At 46.7% G+C, this 26,473-nt stretch overlaps 1 protein-coding gene across 1 annotated transcript in view; it reads left to right on the top strand.

Annotated features, from left to right (window-relative positions):
* The window catches only part of CENPA (centromere protein A), a 215,198-nt gene that overhangs the window by 35,541 nt on the left and 153,184 nt on the right, over window positions 1–26,473 (top strand). The window contains exon 2 of the mRNA XM_069237251.1: window positions 6,503–6,745. Within this exon, the coding sequence (XP_069093352.1) occupies window positions 6,547–6,745 (199 nt within the window). The 5' untranslated portion in view covers window positions 6,503–6,546. The remainder of the gene's footprint in view (window positions 1–6,502; window positions 6,746–26,473) is intronic.

Here is a 26,473-nt window from a genome sequence, read left to right as displayed (position 1 = left end):
AGGCTGCAGTGGTTGTACCGTCTGGTAACTTGATGCAAGACCCATCTACAAACAGCTCTGCCTGCGGGTCAGATAGGGGAGTATCTGTTAAGTCTACCCGTCCCTTGGTTTCTTCCTCAGTGGCAAAAATGCAATTATGATTAAATTCCACATTGTCCTGAGGGAGGGTTAGTAACGTAGCTGGTTTCAAGATATTGCACCGCTTCAAAGTAATATTTGGACTGAACAATGCTAATTCATAACCCGTTAGACGAGCACTGGTGAGGTGCCGCATCTGTGTCTTGTTTAACAAAATATCAACTGCTTGAGGAACCATCATAGTGAGCGGATTGCCACCAACAAACCCTTCTCTTTGTTTCACCGCAGAAGCCACTCCTCTAAGACAAGTAGGCAAAGCTTGCACCACAGTGTCCAAGGTGGAAGAGAAGTATGCACAAGGGCGTTGTCTCCCACCTTGATCCTGTGTCAAAACAGACAATGTACAGCCATGCTTTTCATGCACAAATAAAACAAATGGTTTGCTGTAATCCGGATCACCCAATACAGGAGCAGAGCACATCGCCTTTTTTAATTCCTGAAAAGCCTCCTCATATCTGTCAGTCCAATGTACAGGAGAGGGCACATCTGAAAGTGTCAGAGCAGTTAATGGTTTTGCTATAAGTGGAAAAATTTGGAATCCACTGTCTGCAAAAAGATGTAAATCCCCAAAATGCTCGGACTTCAGAAGGGGCGAGTGGTCCAGTCATTGTATGAACCAGTTTTATTCTGTCTGGATGTAATCTCCTTCCCTCCTTAGAGAGGAGGTGTCCTAGATAGGTGACCTCCTCTCTACAATACTGCAATTTTGGGAGGGACACCTTATGGCCCAGAGATGCTAAATGATGTAATAATGCAACAGTATCAGTCTTACATTGTGTCATGGAATCTGAGGCAATTAAAATATCGTCAATGTACTGCAACAGTGCAGAGCCTGAAGGTGGATTGAATTGGTCTAGTTGACGTTTAAGATATTGACTATATATACTCGGGGACTCCACAAACCCTTGTGGAATTCTTGTCATTGCGAATGACCTACCAAAAATTGCGAAGCTGAACAAATATTGGCTTTCTTCGGCAATTGGAATACTGAAGAACGCATTCTTCAAATCGATAACGGAGAAATAACACGCAGAGGGTGGGACCATGGTGAAAAGACTATTCATGTCTGGGACCATAGGAAACTGGGGAATGACTATTTTATTTATTTCTCAAAGATCAATAATTGGTATACCGTGTTATCAGTAACTGATTGCTCACCATCTGATCTATTAGCATAATTTTGTTTCTTTACAACAGGAAGAATTGGACTGTTACAGGGGCTGCTCACTATTTCCTTTATTACACCTGCGTGCAAAAGATCAGAAATGACTGCCTTGAGCCCTTTTTCGCTTGCTTTAGATAATTTGTATTGAGGAACACGAGGTAACCGGGCACCTGGTTTATTTTTTATTACAATAGGGTCGATATCCATAATGCCTACATCATTTTTGCCTTTGGCCCATAAGCGAGGGTCTATTTCCGCTAGCTCTGGGGGTAAGTCGTATTCCTGTGAGAACATGCACCGAGTAGGGGCAACACTATCCATAGTTACATAGACACCATCCATTGAACAGTGAATAACTGCATTTAATTTCTTTAACATATCTAATGCAAACAAGTTTTCATTGCAACCTGAGGTTAAAGAGAGTGGCCTGTAAATGGTCCTACAGTTACTCTCATAGGTGCTGAGATGGGGCTCACCACGGGGATCCCAGAAATCCCAATTGATGTGGTATGAAGCCCAGACGGGGGAGCCCCGGGGACTGCAGAATGTGCAATAGATGTTCTGGTGGCACCAGTATCTAGGAGAAACTTATGGCCCTCTCCTTCGATTTTTACATCGATATAGGGACCACTCTGATCTACAGGAATACTTACTCGGCCCTGGCCCTGTCTGTGGCTGTCCTAATAATTGTAGGATTCAGAAAAGGAATCATCAGCATAATATTGTCAATCAAATGCATTGTCAAAAATATTAGTATTATGCGGGACCTGGTTCTCATTCTGCAAATTCTGACCATTTCTACCTCTTGTATTGCCTGACGCGTTACCTCTATCACGTGACATACTATGCCTTCCTTCCAGTAATGGGCAGGTATCACGCCAATGGCCATCTTGTTTACAGTAGGCACATTGAATATCAACCAATCGGCGGTCTTGGGGTGGTGCAGATGCACCTCGGCCTCGACCCCTTCCCCGTCCCCTTGGTGGGCCACCCCTTGGCTGAGGGGTTGTGTCCCGCTGGGTATATGCCTGCTGTAATAGTACCTTTTTCTTCAATTCTTTCACTGACTTCTCATTCTTTTCTAATTCTTCCTTATACCTGCTCTCATAATATTGTGCCATCTGTAAAATCTCTGCCTGTCCCTTCGTCATCCACGAACTCTCTGTTGCTTTTAATTTTTGTGATATTTCAGGTAGAAGGCCATTAACAAAGTGTTCCACAAATAGCGTGACACCTGTTATGGTGGCGAGGTCTTGACTGCTAAAATCTATAAAAGCTTGTTCAATTCTAGTAAAATAATCTGGGACATCTTCACCTATTTTCTGTTTATAAGTGGCAAGTTTTCCCCAATCCACAGTCTGAAGGGGAATAACAGTTTCTAATTTAGTCAATATCCGGTTAGGTAAATTTAAAATATCCTGATGAGGCAGGGATCCTGGTGCCCTCTGTGCTTCATGTGCTTCTAAAACCCCCCATGTAGCTCCCAAAGTAGGCGCATCATCTACTCTTCGAATTTTATGCCAGACTTCAGGGCCCAATAAGACACCAAAAAAATTATCAATGTCTTTGAGTGTCATGGTGGTGGTGGAAATAGCAATTCCAAGGACCCATAAGAATCCAGCTGGATTCTTTAGAGGATCTGGCAAGTCTTTTTTTTATAGCCATTACCTTCTCCCTTTTCCGTGGGATATGGACAAATCGGGCCACCGGTACAGGAGGTGTACTTCCCTCATTGGGTACTCCTTGTCATATGTATTGAGATATACACTTATAGAAGTGGCTATAACGCAAATGCGTACTCCCTCAGTTATGCCCTTACTATCAAGATTACAAGCCACACTGTCCCGCCAAAATTGGTGTAATTCTTATTCATAAGGGAGAGGGGTAGAGTCGCTAATACAAGAATTCCAATCCCTTTCCAATCATGTACTGTATTGCTAATTGCTGTCCAAAATGTGACATCTGTTGTATTGTGCGCATAATATTGGTGCGAGTGTAAATAGGATGTGCCATCCAGGTCTCTGACTGATTTTTGATAACCCGTTTTTCCTCCTCCCCAATAGTGGAGCAGGTACTAGGGGGCGAAATCGACTTCATAGGTGTGCTCCACATGGGTGAAAGTGGATGAATGGCTGTACATCGTCGGCGTTGTCCATTTGGGGTATTAGGGGCAGAGGACATTATTGGTAAACTTGCAGTGCTGGCTGGTAGTGGTGGAGCAGGTGGCAGAGGGATTTGGACTTGGGCTAGAGTCTGTGGTTGCTGTGGGACTTGCTGATGTGGTGGTGCACATGGATTTCCCAAATTGTGCCCTTGCTGCTGTTGCTGTGCCCCCATGATAGGTTGGGCTACTGCAGGGGGTGTGTAAGGTGGAGGTGCAGTGGGGCTATTATCTAATATCTGTAGCAATACCTCATCTTCCTCTAATGCATGTTTGGATTCTGTTGACTTTGATACATAACTTCCCTCCACCTGGGCTCTATGGACTCTATCTTTAGACTCAACGCTTTTCTGGGTTTGGGAATGGTGGTATTGTGCGGCTTTTTGCATGATGGTTTTCCTTTGCTCTTTCTCTATCAGTTTATCTGTCTTAATTTTTCTTTTGGTGGCCTCCGTTTCCCATTTTCTGTATACCTCAAACATGTGTTGTCTAGCCTTTTTATGAAACAAACATAACTGTAGGTAGGTTATTTTCTTTAAATCAAAAGAACCATCCTCCGGCCACTGGAGGTCAGGACAATGTCTAGTATATCTGCGCAATATACTGTTATACAAATTATTCTCTAAACCATAATCCTTTAACATGTCCCACCCTGGTGTTCCCTCTTTTGGGATCGGTTGTTTTTTATCTAAACGTGGAACATGATTTCGGCGAAAACAACGACATAGCCCTTGCCAGCATTTTTTATTTCCCATATCTAACCTTTTAAATTTCAAAATGTAACATGCAACAAAGAAACTTTTTTTAAACCGCTTTTCAAATGTTTACCAACTTACAAATTGGTCCAGGCCTGGGCAAAATATTCAAAATTAACAAAACACGTGTAATACAAATTTTCAAATGGTACCTTGTACAAATGCAAATTTACCAAGAACTAATCATTCCCAAAATTGATAAGTTATCCAAAAACAATTATTCTCTCAAATGCAAGTTAAAGCAGACAAATAGCCAGCGAGGAACAGTCTTACCTGACTATCTGCTTTTCCTGGATTTCTCTCCGGCCGCCCGTGTCAGACTAATCAGTCAAGTTAAAAACCGATGTTCAGGGTCTTCGCTGGGATGTCGTGAAAAGCGGGGAGAGGCCTGCCCGGTGGATAAGATGCAGCTACTTTGAAACTAAGTCTTTGTGCAGGGGCCCCTGGAATCTACACCTCCGGAACGGCGTCCCCCCACTGGCAGCACGTCTCGTGACAGCGCTAACGAAGACATCCACTGGAAGGTCCCTATTCGGGCGCCAAATTGTCAGGCACGTTTTTGTAGATACTTACAAATGCATTTACAAAGAAGTTTTGACACGGAGAGCCGGAGTGAAAAATCAATGACCAAAGGTCTATTTATTTTTGCTGCAGCAAAAGAGGACAGGTTTACCACTGGCATCCCTGGCCAAAGTATGTAAATAATGCTATACGTCCTACAGATATTTTAAGGAGGTAATCAGTTTCCACACACCGGTTCCATTCCCTGCTTTGTCCTCGACTCCCTTCTGCGGCTGCCTGACTTCCCACATTCTTGAAACCCTTCAAAGGATTGCGTGGTTCAAAGGTATAGATATCAGCCTTTCCCTCCCCAAAATACAACAGCCGAGGTCAGTTAGTTATTTTTACCACATGATTATAATGAGTAACGTGCCCCAGCTAGGGAAAGAAACCAGTTGCAAGCATGTGGTGTGGAGCCAGGCTTATTTTACTTAAACAAATATACATAACATATAATATAAGATAACATATGTGATAGGCAGTGCGTTCAGAGGGAAAGAGCTCAAACTTACACGTGTTAAAGGAAAAGGAGCAATTCAAAATGGATTCTTACAAGAGACCCGATTCCTTTAACAGGAACAGAGTAAAAGCGGGTGAAAACACTCTTAATCCAAACTCCTTCAGACTTTCATTGTCATGTAAGTAACAAAAATTGTTGACCCTTAGAGAAACCCCCTTGACTCTGTCACACATATTTTCTCTTGAGCCCTGTACTTCAAACCGTTCATGCAGTCCTCTGTAGCGAGACATGTACGTGGCCTCTGATGCTAATCACAAAAGGGATAGGGAGCACTCTGCCTGGCATACCAGCACACAATTAGCCCAGGTGCATTGTGCTAAATGCAGTGAATGATAACACTCACTTTAGTTGAAAGGCTTTAGCATTCACCATTTTGGTGCAGCTAGTGCTGTATATCTCTAGGCACGTGTTTCAGGATTAATGTCCTTCTTCAGATGAGAGTAAAAAGTGAAAATTGGGGGTGCCAGCAATGCCATGTACAGTATTCTCAGGTGTCTATACCATTCCCAGAGTGTAGGGGTATCCCAGAGTTTGTCAGTCCAACAACTCAACAAGGACACAATCACAGAAGGGGTTGGGGCACACTACCCGGCTGCACCAACAATGGTGGAAACCAAAGGCGGACTGAAGTGTTACCATGCATTGAATTTACCATAATGCATCTGAGCAAACTGAGTGCTGGGGTGTGAAGCAGTGTGCTCCTTTGTTTAATATGGCTTCTGATGCTATGCTATAATCTCTGTGCGCTTCACATCAGCCCTGATTGACGTATCTGTACAGACCTAGTCGGAAGCCATTGATCAGAACTATCCTACCAGGATCCACTTAAGGTACAAACTATCGCTGGGCTAAGTTAAGATGTGGTCTAGTGGCTGTCAGTTGCTCTTATCTAAGTATGACTTTCCGTTTTCCTGTTTGTTTCAATCTTGGATAGTCTTGTGTTCTTTCTTTGGGGCACATAACTTAAACTCTTTCTCATAAAGCACTGGCCAGTTGTGGTCACCTACCTAGGCTGCTGTCTTCTTTATTTCCAGTTTAAGTAATTTGGGGGCTAGGCTACACAGGCTTTTGTGTTCCAAATGTAGGGCTAGAATATTGACAAACACGCCCTCTTGAAATCCCGGCCAGATCCATAAGTTTGCTGATGCCTTGGAGGTGACTGAAAAGGGGTCCTGATGGTAGTTTTTGTTTTCCCTCTGCAGGTGCTTGCTGCTCTCTGGGGAAAGGCTGGAAACTGTGAACAGCCATGAGGCACACAGCCTCTCCTCCTAGTACATCTGTTTCAAAGCGCAAGGCCAGGACGCCAAAGAAGGTGATAGACCCCAGACAACCCCCTTCACCTCAGCCTTCTCCGCAGCGCCGGCCTCAGCCTTCCCCACACCGCCGGCCTCAGCCTTCCCCACACCGCCGACCACAGCCTCCCGCAAGAAGTCCATCTCAAGCAGGTAGGAATTTAGGAGGTAATGGATGTCAGTGAGATGGTGGATTGGAGGCTGAGCTTTGATGCTCATATGAAGTATGGCTGTGATCTGTATATTCACAAGCCTACAGATGAGTGTTAACAGGTGTACACGAAAAGTGAGTTCAAGAAGTCTTGAGCAACAAAAACAAAAGACTGCTTCATCCTCAAATGGGTTCAATATTTAAAAGATTGCATGAAATATACTACTTACATATTTGGTTGAGCTACCCAGAGCATGAGATACTAGACTGGTTATTTGGCCTGTTCTCAGATAAGGAACATTGTCACATGAAGTCACTGTTCATTTAAGAGGGCTTAGCCTGCCCCTCATTCCTCTCTTGTGGGTGTGTGAGCCATTTGAACTGATAAACCTGGGATTAGTAGGTGTGAAGCACTGAGGTGCCAGTCAGAAAATGTAATGCACTTTAGTGCAGTTTTTCCAAGTATTAGATCATTGACCTTAATTGCTAGAAGAGTAACTAGAAAATAACTGCATCGATGATCTTCCCAGACTACGTTGCCTGTGTGCTGTGAATTTAGCCCTGATGGGGTTTACAGTTCAAAAGTTGAAGGTTAATGGTAACTTTATATTTTTCTAACTTGCACTATATCTACAGCATTGCCTTCTCAAACGTGTCCTTCACTTCTTTTCTTTTATCTATTCTCCTGGAAGCTGCACATATAAGTTTCAGTTCTTAGACATCTTTGGGAAGTTATCCCAAAAAGGAGTACTAATAATGGAAAAGAGGCAGATTGGTCATTGTTGAGTCTGCAGAGCTGTGCATTAGCTGTAGTTCATGAAAATGTATTTTGGAAGTGCAGCTCAAGAGAACGTATCTAAAATCCATTTTGTATCTTAAATACTGTTATTTTGGTGCTAATAACGGCTCAACATCTTATAACTTACCTACAGTACACCCAGCACCCTTATTACTAATTAATTGTAGAGCCTAAAATTACTGTGGGAATGGAGGTCCCGCAAGACTTATAGAAACATGTTTATTATTTTTGTAGTGTCAGACAATTGTGTGTGGAGGGCTGTGATAGTATTATCTGACATAACAATGTACCTGTCCATATTCCATCTGCTCATCCAATGGCAAACAATTTTGGAATCTTTTCACCCATCATCTTTCTGTGTTCCTGCTTACTCCATAGCTGCAGCTGTTATTGCCCAGATGTGTGACTGTGTTTACTGTCTCGCTGGACTCCAGTTGCACCTCGCTGATGAGGCTCAACTTGTATTCCTATCTAAATGGCACCTGGTTGGATACTTTGGACTGAACAGTTAACTACTGGAGCAGGACTGGGGCCTGATAGCCATACTGGGTTGATTAACCTATAGGTTTGAGGCACTTGCTGGGAAGATCGATACTGGTACTGTGTGTGGGGAAAATGCCACTGTTGGCATGGTTACACCTTAACGTTTTGCCTTTTGTTGATGCCAGCTTTGATTGAAAGTGTGCTGGGACCCTGCTAACCAGGCCCCAGCACCAGTATTCTTTCCCTAAAACTGTACCTTTGTCTCCACAATTGGCCCAGCCCTGGCACACAGATAAGTCCCTTGTAAATGGCACCCCTGGTACCAAGGGCCCTGTGGCCAGGGAAGGTCTCTAAGGGCTGCTGCATGTATTATGCCACCCTGGGGGACCCCTCACTCCGCACATGCACACTGCCCCACAGCTTGTGTGTGTTTGTACTGGTGGGGAGAAAAATACTAAGTTGACATGGAACTCACCTAAGAGTGCCATGCCCACAAACCACTGCCTGTGGCATAGGTAAGTCACCCTTCTAGCAGTCCTTACAGCCCTAAGGCAGGGTGCACTATACCACAGGTGAGGGCATAGCTGCATGAGCACTATGCCCCTACAGTGTCTAAGCAAAACCTTAGACATTGTAAGTGCAGGGTAGCCATAAAGAGTATATGGTCTGGGAGTTTGTCAAACACGAACTCCACAGTTCCATAATGGCTACACTGAATACTGGGAAGTTTAGTATCAAACTTCTCAGCACAATAAATTCACATTGATGGCAGTGTGAGATTTATTGAGAAATGCACTCAGAGGGCATCTTAGAGATGCCCCCTGCATGCCAGCCCAACTGCTAGTGCTAGGCTGACCGGTCTCTGCCAGCCTGCCACTTCCAGACTAGTTTCTGGCCACATGGGGTGAGTTCTTTGTGCACTCTGTGACCAGGAACAAAGCCTGTCCTGGGTGGAGGTGCCTCACACTGCCCCTGCAGGAACTGTAACACCTGTCAGTGAGCCTCAAAGGCTCAAGCCTGGTGTTACAACGCCCCAGGGCACTCCAGCTAGTGGAGATTCCCGCCCCCGGACACAGCCCCCACTTTTGGTGGCAAGTCCGGAGGAGATAATGAGAAAAACAAGGAGGAGTCACCCTCCAGCCAGGACAGTCCCTAAGGTGTCCAGAGCCCCTTCCTTAGAAAATCCTCCATCTTGCTTTGGATGATTTCGCCTAATAGGATTAGGGATGTGCCCCCCTCCCCAAAGGGAGGAGGCACAAAGGAGGGTGTAGCTACCCTCAGGGACAGTAGCCATTGGATACTCCCCTCCAGCCCTAAACACACCCCTAAATCTAGTATTTAGGGGCAACACTGAACCCAGGAAATCAGATTCCTGACGACCTAACAAGGACTGTTGACCTGAAAACCCTGCAGAGAAGGAGACCACTGCTTTGGCCCCCAGCTCTACTGGCCTGTCTCCAGATTCAAAGGACCTGCAACAGCGATGCATCCAGCGGGACCAGCGATCTCTGCCGACTCAGAGGACTGACCTGCAACCCAAAGGACCAAGAAACTCCTGTGGACAGCGGCTCTGTCCAAAACAACAAAGACGAAACCATCTTTAAAGGGGCTCCCACCTCCCTGCTGAAGCGTGAGTCCCCAACACTCTCCACCAGATGCCCCCTACGCGTGCCCAGAGAAACCAACACTGCATTGTGGACCCCCAGGCGACTCCCATGACTTGTCGACCCTGAGATGACCTCCCTGCACCTCCACAGCGACACCTGCAGAGAGAATCCAGAGGATCCCCCTGACTGTGACTGCCCGGTAATAAAGAACCTGACGTCTGGAAGAAGCACTGCACCAGCAGCCCCCAGGTCCGAGAGGAACCAACTACCAGTGCAGGAGTGACCAGCAGGTGACCCTCCTTCTTGCCCAGTCGGTGGCTGGCCCGAGAAGCCCCCCTGTGCCCTGCCTGCATCATCAGAGTGACCCCCGGGTCCCTCTATTGATTTCTATCACAAACCTGACCCCTAGCTTGCACAGTGCACCTGGCAGCCCCTGTGCCGCTGAGGGTGTATTCTGTGGGCCAGTTTGTCCACCAGCCTCCCCCCCCCCCCCCCCCCACCCCTCTACAAAACCCTCCTGGTCTGCTCCCGAGTACTTACCTGCTAGCAGACTGGAATCGGCGCCTTTGTTATTTGGGCCCATCTTTGACATCAGCACCTGACTGGCCCTGTGTTGCTGGTGCTGGGTGTTTGGGGTTGACTTGAACCCCCAACGGTGGGCTGCCTATGCCCCAGAGACTAAACTTGTAGGTGCTTTACTTACCTGACAAACTAACCTTTACTTACCTCCCCCCAAGAACTGTTGAATTTTGCACTGTCAACTTTTAATAATAGCTTATTGCCATTTTTTGCTAAACTGTATACATTACTGTTTTACTTCAAAGTTCTGTATTGAACTATGCCAAGTACCTTATAATTAAATTACTTAATTTATTTTAGAACCACAAGATTCAGAGTTCAAGTAAGAAAATAATATTTTTCTATATAATAACCTATTGTCCTGGAGTTAAGTCTTGGAGTGTGTGTTCCCATTTATTGCCTGTGTGTGTACAACAAATTCTTAACACTACCCTGTGATAAGCCTACTGCTTGACCACACTACCACAAATAGAACATTAATATTATCTATTTTGGCCACTATCAACCTCAAAGGGGAACCCCTAGACTCTGTGCACACTATCTCTCACTTTTAGATAGTATATACAGAGCCAGTTTCCTACACATTGTTTGACTGGAAGGGCAGAAAATGCAGCTTTTGGTGTCAGGAAGAAGAGACTGATGGTGCTTGTTGTGGAGTGTCTGACCTTCGGCCTTCTATTTGAATCATCCCAAAAAAATAATCTCGGACCAAGTTGGATGAAAAGTTGTCAAAGACTCTACCTGAATCAGTAGCAAACTGCCTTTAAACGTCTGCCTAGTTTTCTATGTGATTCTTATAGAGGTCAGTTTAATCTCTTACTCAGGGGACAGGCAAGATCCAGCTCATTACCGACTTATCGCCTGAATGGATATCAAAGCAAAGGGCTTCGCCTCCGTTCTTTTAAAAGAATTACAAAGCTGGGCAGAGTCCACAGGGATAGTCCCCCCTTTGTCAAACTGGTTTCAGGATGAAATCTGTGACCACAGATAACATCATGGCCCTCTCTTTTCTGAAACATGAGGCTGCCACTAAGAAGCCACCTTCACTCTTTGCTTGCTTTTTGGATTATTCTGCAGTCTTTGATGCGGTGGACTGGAACTTGTTAAGGAGCAAACTCCAAAGCTGGGCAATCCCAAGTAAATTATTAAGGGTAATAATCGGACTCCCTCTGATGTCATTGTGGCAATAAGAGGTCCTCACCGGCATGATGACGTCAGTTCCCTTTTTTCCATGCCTTTGACGCTAAAGTTTTTTTCCTGGCTCTCGAAGCTACTGTTTCGAAGGTGTCTTGTTGTACTTGTTACAATGTCTCCTCCAAAGAAACGAGGATTTAAGCCTTGTCACAAGTGTGGGGGTCATATGTCAGTCACAGACCCTCATTAAGAATGCTTGTGGTGTCTGAGTTCGGACCACGGCGTAGAATGGTGAGTGTCTTGCCGGAGGATGAATCTAAAGGCCTTAAATGAAAGAGAGGCTAAACTCTTCTTAGCAAAAGCTAAGCGAGGACACAAGGGCCATCGGCGATCTAAGACTAGGGACTCTTCTTCTCATAAGTCATTGAGATCTCACAAGAAGAGGCGCCGGCACAATTCTCGATGCCGTTCTTCCAGAGATCAGTCTCGGCCCCCTTGGAGACAATGGCGTGGGAGGTCAGTCCGACTGTTACTCCCCAGCCTCAGAGTCCTCAGGCTTCTCCGGCGCCATCATTGATCGAGGTTGTCAAGTCTCCGGCGAGTCCTCCGACTCACTTTTCACCTGTGTTGGTCCAGGAGCCGGTGGTGCAAGCTTCGGATCCGACCCAAGTGCCGCAAGATGAGCAGAGGTTTCTTGCCTTCCTGACTATGGGAGTGGATCCAGCAGCTTTCCTAAATGCTATGTCCAGCATTTTTAATAAAGCTATGGCCCCTGCTGGTGCACTGGATGGTCCTATGGGTCTATTAGTGTTCTCTTTGGGTTTGCTGGCACCATACAAGTGAGCTCCGTTTGTGCCCTTCTATCAGGCTGAGGGTGCTGGTTCGGCTTCGATGACGTTGTCGCCTCAAATGATGCCGACTGCGCTGATGGCGTCAATACTGGCGCTGCATGGGTCCTGGTCGGGGCACAGTGTGTCTCCACCATCTCCTCTGCCACGTCAGTCTGCCTTGAAGCCGGTGTCGTCGACGTCTGCTAACTCTGTCGATGCCAAGATTGGAGGACAGATTATGATCGAGGAGGAGAGCATTGAGGCTCTTGGAGGAGCATTAATACCAGCAACAGTTGTTAGAGGAAGGAGAGATTTCTGAACCTATAGGAGAGTTTCAGGGTCTGGACTCTGCTAGTGGACTGGATCCATCCCCTGAGTGGGATCTTTCACCCCTGGGTGAATTCACAGAGGAGGCAGCATCCTATCACACTGTTATAAGGAAGGCTGTGGAATTTTTGGAGCTTCGTTGCCAGCTTTGGAAGTAAAGACAAACATTTTGACTGAGGTATTGCATCCTTCTACTTCGGCGGAGCCCCTGCTCCCTTTTAATGATGCTCTTACTGAGCCTATTTTGGGCACTTGGAAAAAGCATGTTATGTCTCCAGTGGTGTCCAGGACTGTAGCAAGAAGGTACAGGGTTTGCTCCTGGGGATCCAGGATTTTTATCCCAACAACCGACTCCTGAGAGCTTGGTGGTACAAGCTTCTTGTTCTGCTCAATCTGCACCTGCCTCGTTTCCTGCTACTCCATCAGACAGGGAGTCCAAGAGAATGGAGCAAGCAGCCAAGAAGAGTTTCTCCTCTTGTGGTATGGCCCTAAAATCAGTCAATGCTACCAGTGTGCTGGGGAGGTATGTTCATGCCCTGATGGACACGGCAAGAGCTGTGGTGCCTAACTTGCCTCAGGATATGCAGGGGCAGTTTGATGAGCTCCTTTTGGACGCTCAAGCGGCGGCCAAGCAGATTATCCAGTCTGGTCTGGATACAGCAGACTCAGTAGCCAGAGCAATGGGTACTTCGGTGGCCACCAGGAGGCATGCGTGGCTTAGGTCTTCTGGATTTTCAACGGACGTTCAAACAACTTTGTTGGCTTCCATTTGACGGCAAAAAGTTGTTTGGGTCCAAGGCGGCCTCTGCTTTACAACGTTTCAAAGACAGCAGGGCTACTGCAAGATCTTTGGGGCTACAGGCGTCTGCATCTACTCCCTTCAGATCCTTTCAGAGGTTTAGGGGGTTAGGCCGTGGATCCTCTTATCGTGGAAGGCCAGTCAGAACTCAACAGCCTGCCAACCCTCTCTAGAGATCTTTTAGAGGGCGGGGAGGGAGTTAGGACACGAGGAGCCACCCAGCAGCACCCTGCCTCATTCTCTTCCTCTGGGGGGACACAACAAGGAAAGCAGCCCTAGTTTTCCATCCACCTTAAGTCATGCGTCACCCGTAGGGGGCAGGATATTTCATTTTTGCCACGAGTGGAGATAGTCACATTGGACTCTTGGGTACTAAGTATCGTGGGCAAAGGTTATGTCCTTCCTTTTCTGGACTTTCCCTCTCCAATCCCTCCCCATCATTCATTTTGTTCAGAAGATCATCTCCTGTTGCTGCAGCAGGAGGTTCAAGTCCTTTTATCAAAACGTGCAGTGGAGTTGGTTCCAGAGCAGGAAAGGGGTCAGGGATGCTAATCAAGATATTTCTTGATTCCCGAGAAGGATGGTCGGTTGAGGCCTATCCTGGACCTGAGGATTTTGAATTGGGTCCTCAAACAAAAGAAGTTCAAAATGCTGACTCTAGCACAGGTGCTTCTGGTGTTGAACAAGGAAGATTGGATGGTGTCTGTCGACTTGCAGGATGCTTATTTTCATATCCCCATTCTGAAGTCGCACAGGAAGTATCTCCGGTTCGTGGTAGGGTCGCAACACTACCAGTTTGCAGTCCTTCCTTTAGGTCTTATTTCTGCACCTCGGGTCTTCACAAAGGTGATGGCGGTGGTTGCAGCAGACCTTAGAAGGAAGGGAATATCTGTATTCCCTTACCTGGACGATTGGCTGATAAAAGCCAAGTCCCCAAAGCTTGTGTTGGACACTTGCAAGTGACAACAAGGTTGTTCAACCTGGGAGTTTTGGTGAACGTGCCCAAGTCTCCCCTGGAGCCCTCTCAGCGCCTCCTGTTCATAGGGGCAGTACTAGATACCACATTGAATTGGGCCTATCCTCCACCTCAGCGGATTCAGGGCATTCAGGCATTGATTACTTTTTATTTTGGAAAGAGAGAGTGCCATTTTGGGTTCAGCTCCTTTATCTTCAGGCCAACAGAAAGCAACAGAAAGAAAAAAGAAAATCCCCTTGGCAGAGACTTCACAATTGATGAAAGAATCACATGTGATACTACATTTGTAGTATATGTGATAGAATGTCTCTGTGGTATGAGGTATGTGGGCAGTACTATTTGCCCCTTAAGAAAATGATTTTTAGAACACATAAGGGCAGTTCAAAATGGTGACATCAATTATGCAATGACTAAAAACTTGAAAAATCACGTGGGAGCGGATTGGCTACATATGAGATTCTTTGGCATAGTGGTGGTAAAAAAACATGAGAGATGAGTTGACAGAGTAATTATAAGCCTTGATTCTAAACATCTCAACTTTAGTAGATTAAAAACTAAGACCCAATGTGGGATCAATGGGGATGAAGAATTATATTGCCATCTTTAAGTTGCTCTAGAAATCTAAACTTTTGAAGAGACATGGTTGGCTGTTGCTTTTCTGTGAGGGAGTGTGTAACTTGTATATGAGTCTGTGCAAAGTCAGGACTAGGATGTACATGAATATATAGATATTGACACACACACATAGAGAAATATGTTCAACATCATAGCAAATGTAAAGAGCTGCCTAGATGAAGTAAGACGGGGACAGTTTGAAAAGTAGAAATTTCTTTAGTATTAGTCAGTTAGGAGATTACTGGACCTGCCGCTCTGACATATAACTTAAAGAAATCCAAATAAATCTAAAAAACTCAAAAGTGGATAAAACTCTGAAATGACAATAAGGTTTATAGTTCTTTTTGTTTATATTATTATTTTTCTTGGTATATAATTTGCTTCTCTTGTGACGTTGTCCCCCATTTAAAATATGTAAAAATCGAAAATTTAAATTTGATGTGTGCAAATAAGAAAAGGTCAACAAATAATTGGTTTTAATATTTGTAATATTCACATTTGCTTTTGTTTTATTAATGTGGTATGTGGGGTGTAAAATAATTTTTATTTTGTGTGTCACTGTGTGGAGGTACATAATGGTAAAACTTGTTATAACTACATATCCCAGAATGCCCCATAATGGCAGACAATAGGAGAATCTATAAATGAAGCTGTAAATGGATCACTTACTCACCGTGATCAAGACCTTTGGTGATTGAAACACGTTGGTGGTGCACACAGTTTGTGGTGATGGATACAGCTACCTGTGGCTTCCTCAACTAAAGAATTTTCCCCATGCGCCAGCTTTCGACGGAAATTTTCTTCTAGCTCTGCACGTCGACGATAACGTCACAATTGCCTGACTCCCACGCGACACCGTATGATGTCATCCAGGCAATAAGAGGTCCTCGTCGACGTGCAGACGTCAATTCCCTTTTGTCTGTGCCTCCGAGTAATGTTTTTTTCTTCTAGGCTACCACAGAGCTACAGTTTCACTTCGGTGTAACTATGTCGCAGTCTAAGAAGTATGGTTTTAAACCCTGTAAGCAGTGCGGAGGTCGGATGTCGGTCACGGACCCAGATGACAATTGCTTGTGGTGCCTTAGTTCTGACCACGAAGTCGAGTCGTGGGGTTCATGCCAACACATGAATCCAAAGGCACTGAAAGAATGGGAGGCCATGTTGTTTCTGACTCAGTCCAGAAAGAGGAAGGAGAAGCATCACCACAGAGAATCTTTTTCAAAATCCTCGAGGTCTCATCGACATCATGGGGACTCTCTGCGTCGACATGGATCACGGCGGCGGTCGAGCAGGGACCGCTCCCGTTCGAGATCACCATCGGCGACCGACGTGGGAGGTCAGCCCAACTGTTACGCCTCCGACGACTCCAGCTTCACCAGCGTCCCCTCTGTCGGTGTAAGAAGTTGACCCACGACAGGAGCCGAGGGTTTCTCCGGAGCAGGAGATGCCTGAGCCAACGCCGGCTTCACCTCAAGCACCGGCTCCTCAGACTTATCCAGTGTTCCCGGCGCCTGGCACGGATCCAGCAGCATTTCTTAATGCTATGTTTAATATCTTTGCCACCATGGCGCCTGGAGGTGTGCATGCGGGGCGGTCGGGTCCTTTGGCTTTTGACATGGGTGTTCCGGCCTCTTACCGACTGACGCCCTTTGCACCCTTTCTTCCTTCGGGAAGTACGCTTCGGCGCCGATGCCTATGGCGTCGCCCAGAAGACCGGTGACGCCGACGACGTCCACCATCCCGGCGCCGATGGATTCACCACGGATCCAATCCACCTTGGCGATGCCTGTGACGCCGAGGAATCCGGCTTCGGATGACTCCATGGATCTACGCCGTCTGAGGTCTTTGGCGTCGGCTGACGCCTTATCGATGCCGGGGCTCAAGCCCACACTCCGCTCCAGAAGGTTGGCTCTAAGGCTGCTGGAGGAGCAGGAATATGAGAAACAAGACTTGGAGGAAGGGGAGATCATGAAGCCTTCAGGGGACCTGCAAGGTTTGGACACAGCTAGCGGTCTAGACACTTCCCCGGAGTGGGACTTGGCTTCTTCGGGGGAGTATACAGAGGAGGCTGCCTCTTTTCATGCCGTGGTGCGGAAGGCAGCAGACTTTTTGGACCTTCCTCTTCCTGCTGCAGAGGTTAAGACCAACCTCCTTCCTGAGGTGTTGCACCCAGCATCAGCTGTTGCAGAGCCGCTTCTTCCATTCAATGAGGCTCTTATGGACCCTATTAGGGAAGTTTGGAAGAAGCCAGTGACTTCGGCCGTGAATAGGTCGGTGGCAAGACAATACCGAGTGGCCCCAGGTGAGCCGGCATTTTTGTCCAAGCACCCGGCTCTTGAGAGTTTGGTTGTGCAAGCTTCCTGTTCCTCTTGTTCTGCTCCTGGATCGTTTCCCGGAGTTCCTGCAGACAGGGAGTCTAAGAGAATGGACCAGTCGGCTAAAACGGCCTTCTCTACATGTAGCATGGCTTTGAAATCTACAAATGCTACTTGCATTTTAGGACGTTACATTTATGCCCTTATGGACGAGGCTAAGGGGCACCCTGGATTGTCGCAGGAGGTGCAGAACCTTTTGTCGGACGCTCGGGCGGCGGCGGCGACCCAGGTGATTCAATCTGGGCTGGACACCTCGGACTCAGTGGCCAGGGCTATGGGCACATCCATAGCGATGAGGAGGCATTCCTGGCTGCGGTCGTCAGGGTTCTCTCTTGATGTTCAGACCACACTGCTTGACCTGCCATTTGATTGGGACAGACTCTTTGGGTTGAAAGCTGACTCTGCCTTGAAGCCGTTTAAGGAGAGTAGAGCCACGCCAAGATTCCTGGGACTGTAAGCAGCCACCTCCTCTTCTTTAAAGTCATTTAGGAGGTTTAGAGGATTTGGTCGTGGCGCTTCCTTTCGTGGCAGGCTCCATGCGCCAGGACAGCAATCGCCAGGAACTCTCCCTTATGGGTCCTTCAGGGGTAGGGGTAGAATACGCACTAGAGGGGCCACCCAGCAGCACTCTGCCTCTTCCTCTTTCTCCAGAGGGGTGCAGCAGGGAAAGCAACCTTAGTTCTCCATCACTCCCTGTTCACACATCTCCTGTAGGGGGAGACTATCTCACTTTCTTCACATGTGGGAGTCAATAACATCAGACTCCTGGGTCACCGATATTGTGGGGAAAGGTTATGCTCTTCCCTTTCAGGAGTTTCCTCCTCCTATCCCTCCCCGCCCACCCTTCTATTTGAAAGACCATCTTCTGTTACTGCAACAGGAGGTGATGTCCCTTTTGTCAAAAGGCGCAGTGGAGTTGGTCCCAGAGCAGGAGAGGGGTCAGGGCTGCTATTCAAGGTACTTCCTGATCCCCAGAAAGGATGGTCGGTTGAGGCCAATCCTGGACCTGAGGATTTTGGATTGGTTCCTCAAGCAGGAAAAGTTCAAGATTCTGACCCTGTCACAGGTTCTTTTGGTGTTGAACGAAGGAGATTGAATGGTGTCTGTCGACTTGCAGGATGCTTACTTCCATATTCTGATCCTCAAGTCGCACAGGAAGTATCTCCGGTTTGTGGTGGGGTCGCAACACTATCAGTTTGCGGTCCTTCCGTTTGGTCTTACTTCGGCACCTCGAGTCTTCACGAAGGTGATGATGGTGATTGCAGCGGAGCTCAGAATAAAGGGGATAGCCGTATTTCCTTATCTGGACGATTGGTTGATCAAAGCCAAGTCTCTGGAGCTCTTGCAGCATCACTTGCAATCGACAACCCAGTTGTTGTTCGATCTGGGCTTTTCAGTGAACGTGCCCAAATCTCACCTAGAGCCCTTTTAATGCCTCCTGTTCATAGGGGCGGTACTGGACACAACATTGAATCAGGCCTTTCCTCTGCCGCAGCAGATTCAGGACATTCATGCGTTGATTCCAATGTTTCAAGATGGAGCGGTCGTTCCAGTCCTCAAGGTCCTTCGTCTGCTCGGTCTGTTCGCTTCTTGCATTCTGCTGGTCACTCATGCCCGCTGGCACACGAGGGCTCTTCAGTGGTGCGTCCGCAGGCGGTGGTTTCAACACAAAGGAGATCTTGAGGACTCGATAAGGATCTCCATAGACGCTGCAGCGGATCTTCAATGGTGGGCTGCGGTCGGCAACCTGTCTCAAGGAAGCCCATTCTCGCTACCTTCGCTGGTGGCCACCGTTGTAGCGGATGCTTCCACTCTAGGGTGGGGAGCTCATCTGGGGGACCTGGAGATCAAAGGTTGTTGGTCTCCAAGTTTCACATCAATCTGTTGGAACTGCAGGCGGTACGTCTGGCTCTCAAGGCCTTCCTCCCTTCCCTTTGCGGTCAGTCGGTTCAGGTCCTGAGGGACAATACTACTGTGATGTGGTTTATAAACAAACTGGGAGGAGTGGGGTCGTATCTTCTCTGCAGGCAAGCTCTTCGGCTCTGGTCCTGGCTTCAGGACTACCGGATTTGCTTGGTACTAAATCATTTGGCCGGAGTTCTGAATGTGCGTGCCTACAGTCTCAGTTGGCTCATCTCGACCGATCATGAGTGGCGTCTTCATCCAGATCTGGCTCTTTACATCTTCCAGACGTGGGGATATCCACAGATAGATCTGTTTGCCACTCGGGAGAATGCGCACTGCCCGTTGCTTTACAGCCTCCAGTATCCGGTGCAAGGAGCTTTGGGGGGCGCGTTTCAGATGGCCTGGAAGGGTCAATTGCTTTACGCGTTTCTCCCCATACCCTTGATTCCTCGGGTTTTGAGGAACATCCGCCAAGATTGGGCTCAAGTCATCTTAATAGCCCCGGATTGGCCAAGGAGGGTATGGTACTCTGATCTTCTCCAACTCTCTCTGTGCCCTCCGCTCTGTCTCCCGTGCAGGGCAGACCTCCTCCCGCAGTCGCAGGGGTAGGTTCTACACCCCCACCTCCAGAGTCTGCACCTTCATGCCTGGAGATTGAACGGGGCAATCGGAGTTCCTTTTCTCTCCTGCCGGAGGTGGTGGAAGTTATTTTATCGGCCAGGTGACACTCCACCAAATCTATCTATGCAAGCAGATGGGCCAGATTTGTGAGTTGGTGTGGAGAGAACCCAATTGATCCCTTGAGGGCCCATCTGTCTGACGTCTTGTTATTTGCTCTATCCTTGGCACAGAAGGGTTGTGCGGTTGCCACAGTTAAAGGTTATTTATCAGCGCTGTCAGCTTTTCTGTGCCTTCCAGATCAACCATCCTTGTTTAAGTTGCCCATTGTTTTAAGGTTCCTTAAGGGTCTCACTAATAAGTTTCCGCCCACTCCGTTCGTTATGCCGCAGTGGGATCTTAACTTGGTTTTGACCTTTCTTATGGGATCGCCATTTGAGCCAATGCACTCTTGTCCATTGAAACATCTCATTTTGAAGACTGTTTTTCTGGTGGCCATAACATTGGCTAGAAGAGTGAGTGAGCTCCAGGCTCTTAGTGTAGAGCCCCCTTATATTTCCTTTTACAGGGACAAAGTGTTGTTAAGGACCAAGGCGGCTTTCCTTCCAAAGGTTGTTATAGCCTTTCATTTGGGACAGTCCATTACTCTCTCTTCTTTCTATCCTCCCCCTCACCCATCTAAGGAGGAAGAGAGACTTCACCGGTTGGATCCGCGAAGAGCGTTGAGCTTCTTCGTCGACAGGACGAGGGAGTTCAGGCAAGACGATCAGCTCTTCGTTGGTTACGTGGGGAAGAGGAGAGGCAAAGCTGTCCACAAGGGAACTCTGTCCAGGTGGGTCATTCTTTGCATCAAGTTATGTTATTTGTTAGCAAAGAAAGAACCTCCTGTAGGGCTCTGAGCCCATTCCACTAGAGCTTCATCTGCCTTGGCTAGAGGTGTTCCTGTGGTTGACATCTGCAAAGCGGCAACTTGGGCATCCCTCCACACTTTTGCCAAGCATTATTGTTTGGACTCTGAGGTTAGGAGGGATGGCCATTTTGCATGCTCAGTGCTGCAGGACTTCTTGGTTTGACTATTCAGGCACCCACCTCCGGAGGTGGTTCTGCTTTGGGACTCTATTCTTTAGGTGAGGAATCCACAGGTAGTTGTAGCCATCAGAAGAACAAGTTAATTACCTTTGGTAACGCCTTTTCTGGTGGCTACACTAGCTACCTGTGGATTCCTCAAGGTCCCACCCGCCTCCCCGTTGCCTGACTAGTCTTACTAAGAATTCCTTGGGTGAGTGCCCGTATATTGTACATATGTATATGCTGATGCAAGTTTTTTGTGTGTATGTATGTGTATATATATATATATATGTATATGTGTATATATATTATATATATATAAAGAAACGTGCTTATTGGTATATATATTTTTATGCATATGTTTCGTGTTATTGATTTTTATTAAATAAGTTTCATAATATTCTAATAAAAGTTTCATTGATGTACTCATATCACAGCTGTAATGTCAATGTTCACCTGTTCGCCTCAAAGGCAAGTAAAACATGATAACTGACATCTGCACGTCGACGAGGACCTCTTCTTGCCTGGATGATGTCATACGGTGTCGCGTGGGAGTCGGGCAATTGTGACATCATCGTCGACGTGCAGAGCTAGAAGAAAATTTCTGGCGAAAGCTGACGCGTGGGGAAAATTCTTTGGGTGAGGAATCCATAGGTAGCTAGTGTATCCACCAGAAAAGGCGTTACCGAAGGTGAGTAACTTGTTCTTCAGGGCCCTTTTTATCCCTATCTGTGTCTGGGCGAGCAGAACGAGATCATCTGGATAATAGGGAGACTTGTCTGGCCAAGTTTGGGTGGTTGGGGGGGGGGGAGAATGTGTTCCCTTCTGAGCAACTCCGCACCCAGGTCAGCTGTATATAGATTAAAGAGAATGAGGGCAATAGCACAGCCTTGTTTTAGGCCTCTATAAGTGTAAAATGCCTCTGTTGCTTGTGTTTGTGATATCTTGGTGCACACCCAGCAGGGGCGGCTGCTCCCTCACGCCCCCCCACCAGCAGCTTCAAAACTTTTCAAAGAAAAAGATAATAAACTATGGGGGTCATTCTGACCCTGGCGGTCTTGGACCGCCAGGATGCAGAATGACGGAAGCACCGCCAACAGGCTGGCGGTGCTTCAAAGCCCATTCTGACCGCGGCGGTAAAGCCGTGGTCGGAAAACCGGGGCCGGCGGTTTCCCGCCGTTTTTGCCCCGGCTGGGCGAATCCGCCAGGGCAGCGCTGCCCTGGGGATTCTGACCCCCTTACCGCCAGCCTGTTTCTGGCAGTTTTCACCGCCAGGAAGAGGCTGCCGGTAAGGGGTGTCCTGGGGGCCCCTGCACTGCCCGTGCCACTGGCATGGGCATTGCAGGGGTCCCCTAACAGGGCTCCGGCCAGCTTTTCACTGTCTGCCTAGCAGACAGTGAAAAGCGCGACGGGTGCAACTGCACCCGTCGCACGGCCGCAACACCGCCGGCTCCATTCGGAGCCGTCTTCTGTGTTGCGGCCTCATTCCCGCTGGGCGGGAATGTTGGAATGCCGGCAGCGGTCTTTTGGCCGCATGGCGGCCGATTGCCGGCTACCGCCGCCCGCCAAAGTTGGAATGACCGCCTATGTTATTTATCATTTTCTTTCAAAGAGGTGGGGGTCACAGGGGTACTCCCCCTTACTGCGCATGTATGTTTGGCCGCCCCCTCCATGTTGTGTCTCCCCCGCCTGTGTCTGTATATAGGGCACTTATGGCTGTTAGCAGCTTTTTTGGTCTACCCCATTCTGCAAGTTTTTTCCAGAGGGTATTGCAGGTGAGTCTATCAAAAGCTGTGAAACAAGCATAGAGTGGAGGGGACAAGGTTTTCAGTGCCTTGACATCCAAATATGAAAGAGCGAGTACATTGTCTATAGTAGTTTAAACCCAGTCTGGTGCATAGGTATGATGTTATTTTCTGTTATCCAAGTTTCAAGCTCTTGTATGAGAACTTTAGCAGATGCCTTACCATCCACATCCATTAGGGCTGTTAGCCTATAGTTTTTAGGGCCAGTGACGTCCCTCTTTTTATAAATCGGATGCAGGATCAACCCCTTCCAAGCCTCTGGCACCACAGACAAATACGAGCATTCATTGAATAGGGTTGTCATGAGGGCAGCCCAGAGATCCAAGTCTTCCTTAAAAATATTCCCCGGAAGACCATTTGGTCCCGGTGCCCTATCACCCCGGATACGTCTGAGGGTATTTTGTGTGGTTTCTTCAGCAACAATTAGGGTGTCATTGTCCATGCAATCTAGTGCTTGTAGCAGCAAAGATGTATTATGAGCCGCTATGTTGTCAGGATCCACATATAATTTTTTAACATGGCTCTCCCAGTCGCAGGCCGTGACCATGCTGTCCTAACTAGTGGATTAATTGATCAGGGTATTAACACAGTCCCAAAATTCTCTGCTTTTACTTGGCAGCAACAGCGCATTAATGCGTTTCCAGCATTTCTATGTATCCTTTAGTCTTAGTTTCCAGGTTAGTTTCCTATGTTATTTTCTTGCCTTGTGTTGTGGAACGTAGTAGTCAAAATTCCCCACTGGTCCACCACCCAGCTTGTTCCCTTTACAGGAGTTGGAAATCCATGGGCAAGTTTCCATTTCAAATACTTAGTCAAGCAGAATGGGCCCCGTTTAACCCCTTTTGTAATGGGCTTAGATGGGTAGATAACGGTTTTCCACTAGCTGTGTATGTCTGTGGCCTCCCTGCCCTGAGATTGATCACTATTGACATAGAATTGTGGTTGCTTTCAAGTCTGTACAGATTCTGATTGCTTAAACATCTAGCCCAGAAAGCCATGTTTACAAATATATAGTCCAGTGTAGTGATATTTTTAAAAGTTGGTCTAAGTGTACAACTATGATCCAATTTTGGTTGGTCGCTCTCAAGCCAAACTCTTCAAATACATTTTTTAGGGAGATTCTTGCAGGTCATCTGAGAGCCCATCAGTTTGACCCACATTTCGATAATTTAGGTCTCTTGTTACCATGTACTTGTGATTAGGGTCCTCCTAGAGAATGCCTGTACCAGAGATATGATATGTTTAACATTTGCCTGTTTTTTTCTCCCAACATGGGTTGATGTACAGATTTGCGATTGAAACCGGGGTGATTTTCTGGATAATGTATCTCTACCTTTACTTGTAGGTCTAATTTTACATACGTCACAAGGTCACCTATTTGTCTGCCAAACAGATTTTTCTTTTGCGTAGGAGTCTGAGTTATTAAAAAGCCTTGAATGGGTAGAGGCTACACCAACCAGGTTTCTTTGAGGCACAAAATGTCAGCATAATTTAAAACCTCATAATTTAAAAACTCCCTTGGTAGTACTCTTGATAAGGGAGGACAAGCCCAAGACATTTCAGCTTACTACCTTGATCGTACTTTTTATCAATTTGGTGTTTATCCCTTTATGGCTAAAGAGTCAGCCTTCCCTTGGTACACAAGGCTGCAGGAAGCCAAGCCCAATTTCAGGGTCCTTCATTGATATGTGCTGTTAGCGCATCTGAACATTGTAAGCCACCTATGTCCCTTGGCAGTTGGATAGTGATTTTTTTGTCCATTATCAGCAGACATCCAGGGTGTTCCTCTCAAGCTGTGGATCGCTTCTTTATCTGTATGAGATGGTTGTTTTCCCATTAATAAGACAAACAGATATTTTTTATTTTACCAGCTTGCTAATTAATATGTCCCAGTTTTTCAACTGATGGGAATTTTCAAGATTCCTTTAAATACTCTGATCAGTCCATGTTGTCAATGAGGATTCTCCCTGGCTAATCCAGGCGTAAAAATTGAAGTTTACCAACATCAGATGCCCTGGTTGGAAAGCGATGGTATACTAAGATGCAGGATATTTGATCTGTTAAGAATGTCCCAGGGCCCCCACGTGGCATATTGCAAGGTGAAGATTAAAGTAGGCATTCCAATTTTCCTCTGGGAATTTGTTGTCAAGTCTATCTTGACAACTTTTTTTTTCTCCATATTGCGCATGCGATGGGCCAATTCCTTGCCTGGTCTGGCGCTCCAAGTTGTCTTTACTAGCTGGTAGCCAATTAGTTGAAGGCTTTGATTTTACATGTTTTTCATGCCTTTGGCCCCAATCTTACTCCTCTGATGACATATCCTCCCTTGGGAGGGTTACTTCCTGCGAGATTCCTTGTTCATCTGGACCCTGAGATTGCACAGTCTGTGAAGATGCGACAGTCCTAGCAGGGGTTGCGTCCTGTGTGACTCTTCGTTCTGCAAGGGCCAACTCCTTTTGTCCTATGCTAGATGAGTAGTTGTGATTTTTTTGTAGTTTATTTCTTTATGTAACACCACATGTGGCATGTCGCAGCTATGCCTTCTCTGGGCTGTCAAGGCTGCGCTACTTCTCTGGGTAGTTGACTGATGTACCCCAATGCTGATTATTGCTGAGGTGGCTACAGTCTCCACACCGGCCATCTTTGGCACTGACTAGTCCCTAGTTCGCAAAAAAGCAACCAGGTTTTCCCTCACTCACTTTAGCCTTAGTGCACAGCACCTGAGCATATGTACAGTCGATGTTAGCTGAGTGTCATATCTGCTTTTCCCCTTACTGTCTTCAGGGGGTTTAAAACATTCTGGGTTGACCTGTCCTTCTACCACTTCTTCCAAAATGATGGATTACTGGGTTTAGCCAGACGTAGTGGAACATCGGGTAAATATCTAGCCATACAGAGTTGTCCCCAGTTCCATGGAGTCCCTGCTTTTTGGAGAGATGTGGCATGGTGCTTTGTTTTTCCCATTGAGACAGCCTATTCTTTATTTTGGTGTTTTTGAGTGATTTTTCTTTAGATTTGTCTTCTGGCATCTCAAGAACTGTGACCGTTCGGTTGCTTTCAGAGACCTGGCCACCTGCCAGAGTACTAGAGGCTCCTGTCACCTGCCCTATTATACAATGTGGTGCAGCAACCACTGCCAGGAAGATCGTCAACCTTGATTATTGTTCAGTTTGAGGTAGAATGTTCTTATCTCTACCCATTCACTCTTCACAGGACTCTTTTGGTGTGACGGTTCACCCATGTTTCTGTGTCCATTGATTCCCCTAACTTTATATCAGCCCTCACACTACAGTATTTGTCACACTACAGTAGATGAGCAATATATTGAGTTAGTATTTTGCATGAATGATGAAAATTGTTTACCTTAAATGATGCCTTTTGGGACACTCGTAGGACTCTTTTATCTGATGGTACGACACGCTCATAGTACCAGATGCAGAACTTCCTGTTCAAGGCATTTGGTCAGGGCCACTAGAATTATGCTGCAGGGGAGGGGCAAATTAAGTGACACGGATAAGTAAATTAAGCGGGAAGAATAGGAAAATTATGCTGCGTAGTAATCTAGGAATCTGGCTATCTATACCATGTACCAATGTATGGGTACACTATGCAGATAGTACAGTGGCCCTTATTGGCTGATGGAGATTAATATAATAAACCTAAATGCTTTTTTTTGTGGTAATGTGGGCGAGCAGTTCAGGCTTATCAGAGGATAGTGCTAAGCATTTGCTTAACACACAAATTCAGTAAATGAGTCACACACTCCAGAAGAAACTCAAGACCAATTTTAGAAAAATATAACACATATTT

The sequence above is a fragment of the Pleurodeles waltl genome, chromosome 6, assembly GCF_031143425.1.
Source record: "Pleurodeles waltl isolate 20211129_DDA chromosome 6, aPleWal1.hap1.20221129, whole genome shotgun sequence".
Classification (NCBI taxonomy): domain Eukaryota; kingdom Metazoa; phylum Chordata; class Amphibia; order Caudata; family Salamandridae; genus Pleurodeles; species Pleurodeles waltl.
The sequence above is the reverse complement of the archived record's forward strand: the minus strand, read 5'-3'. Positions and strand labels throughout refer to the sequence as shown.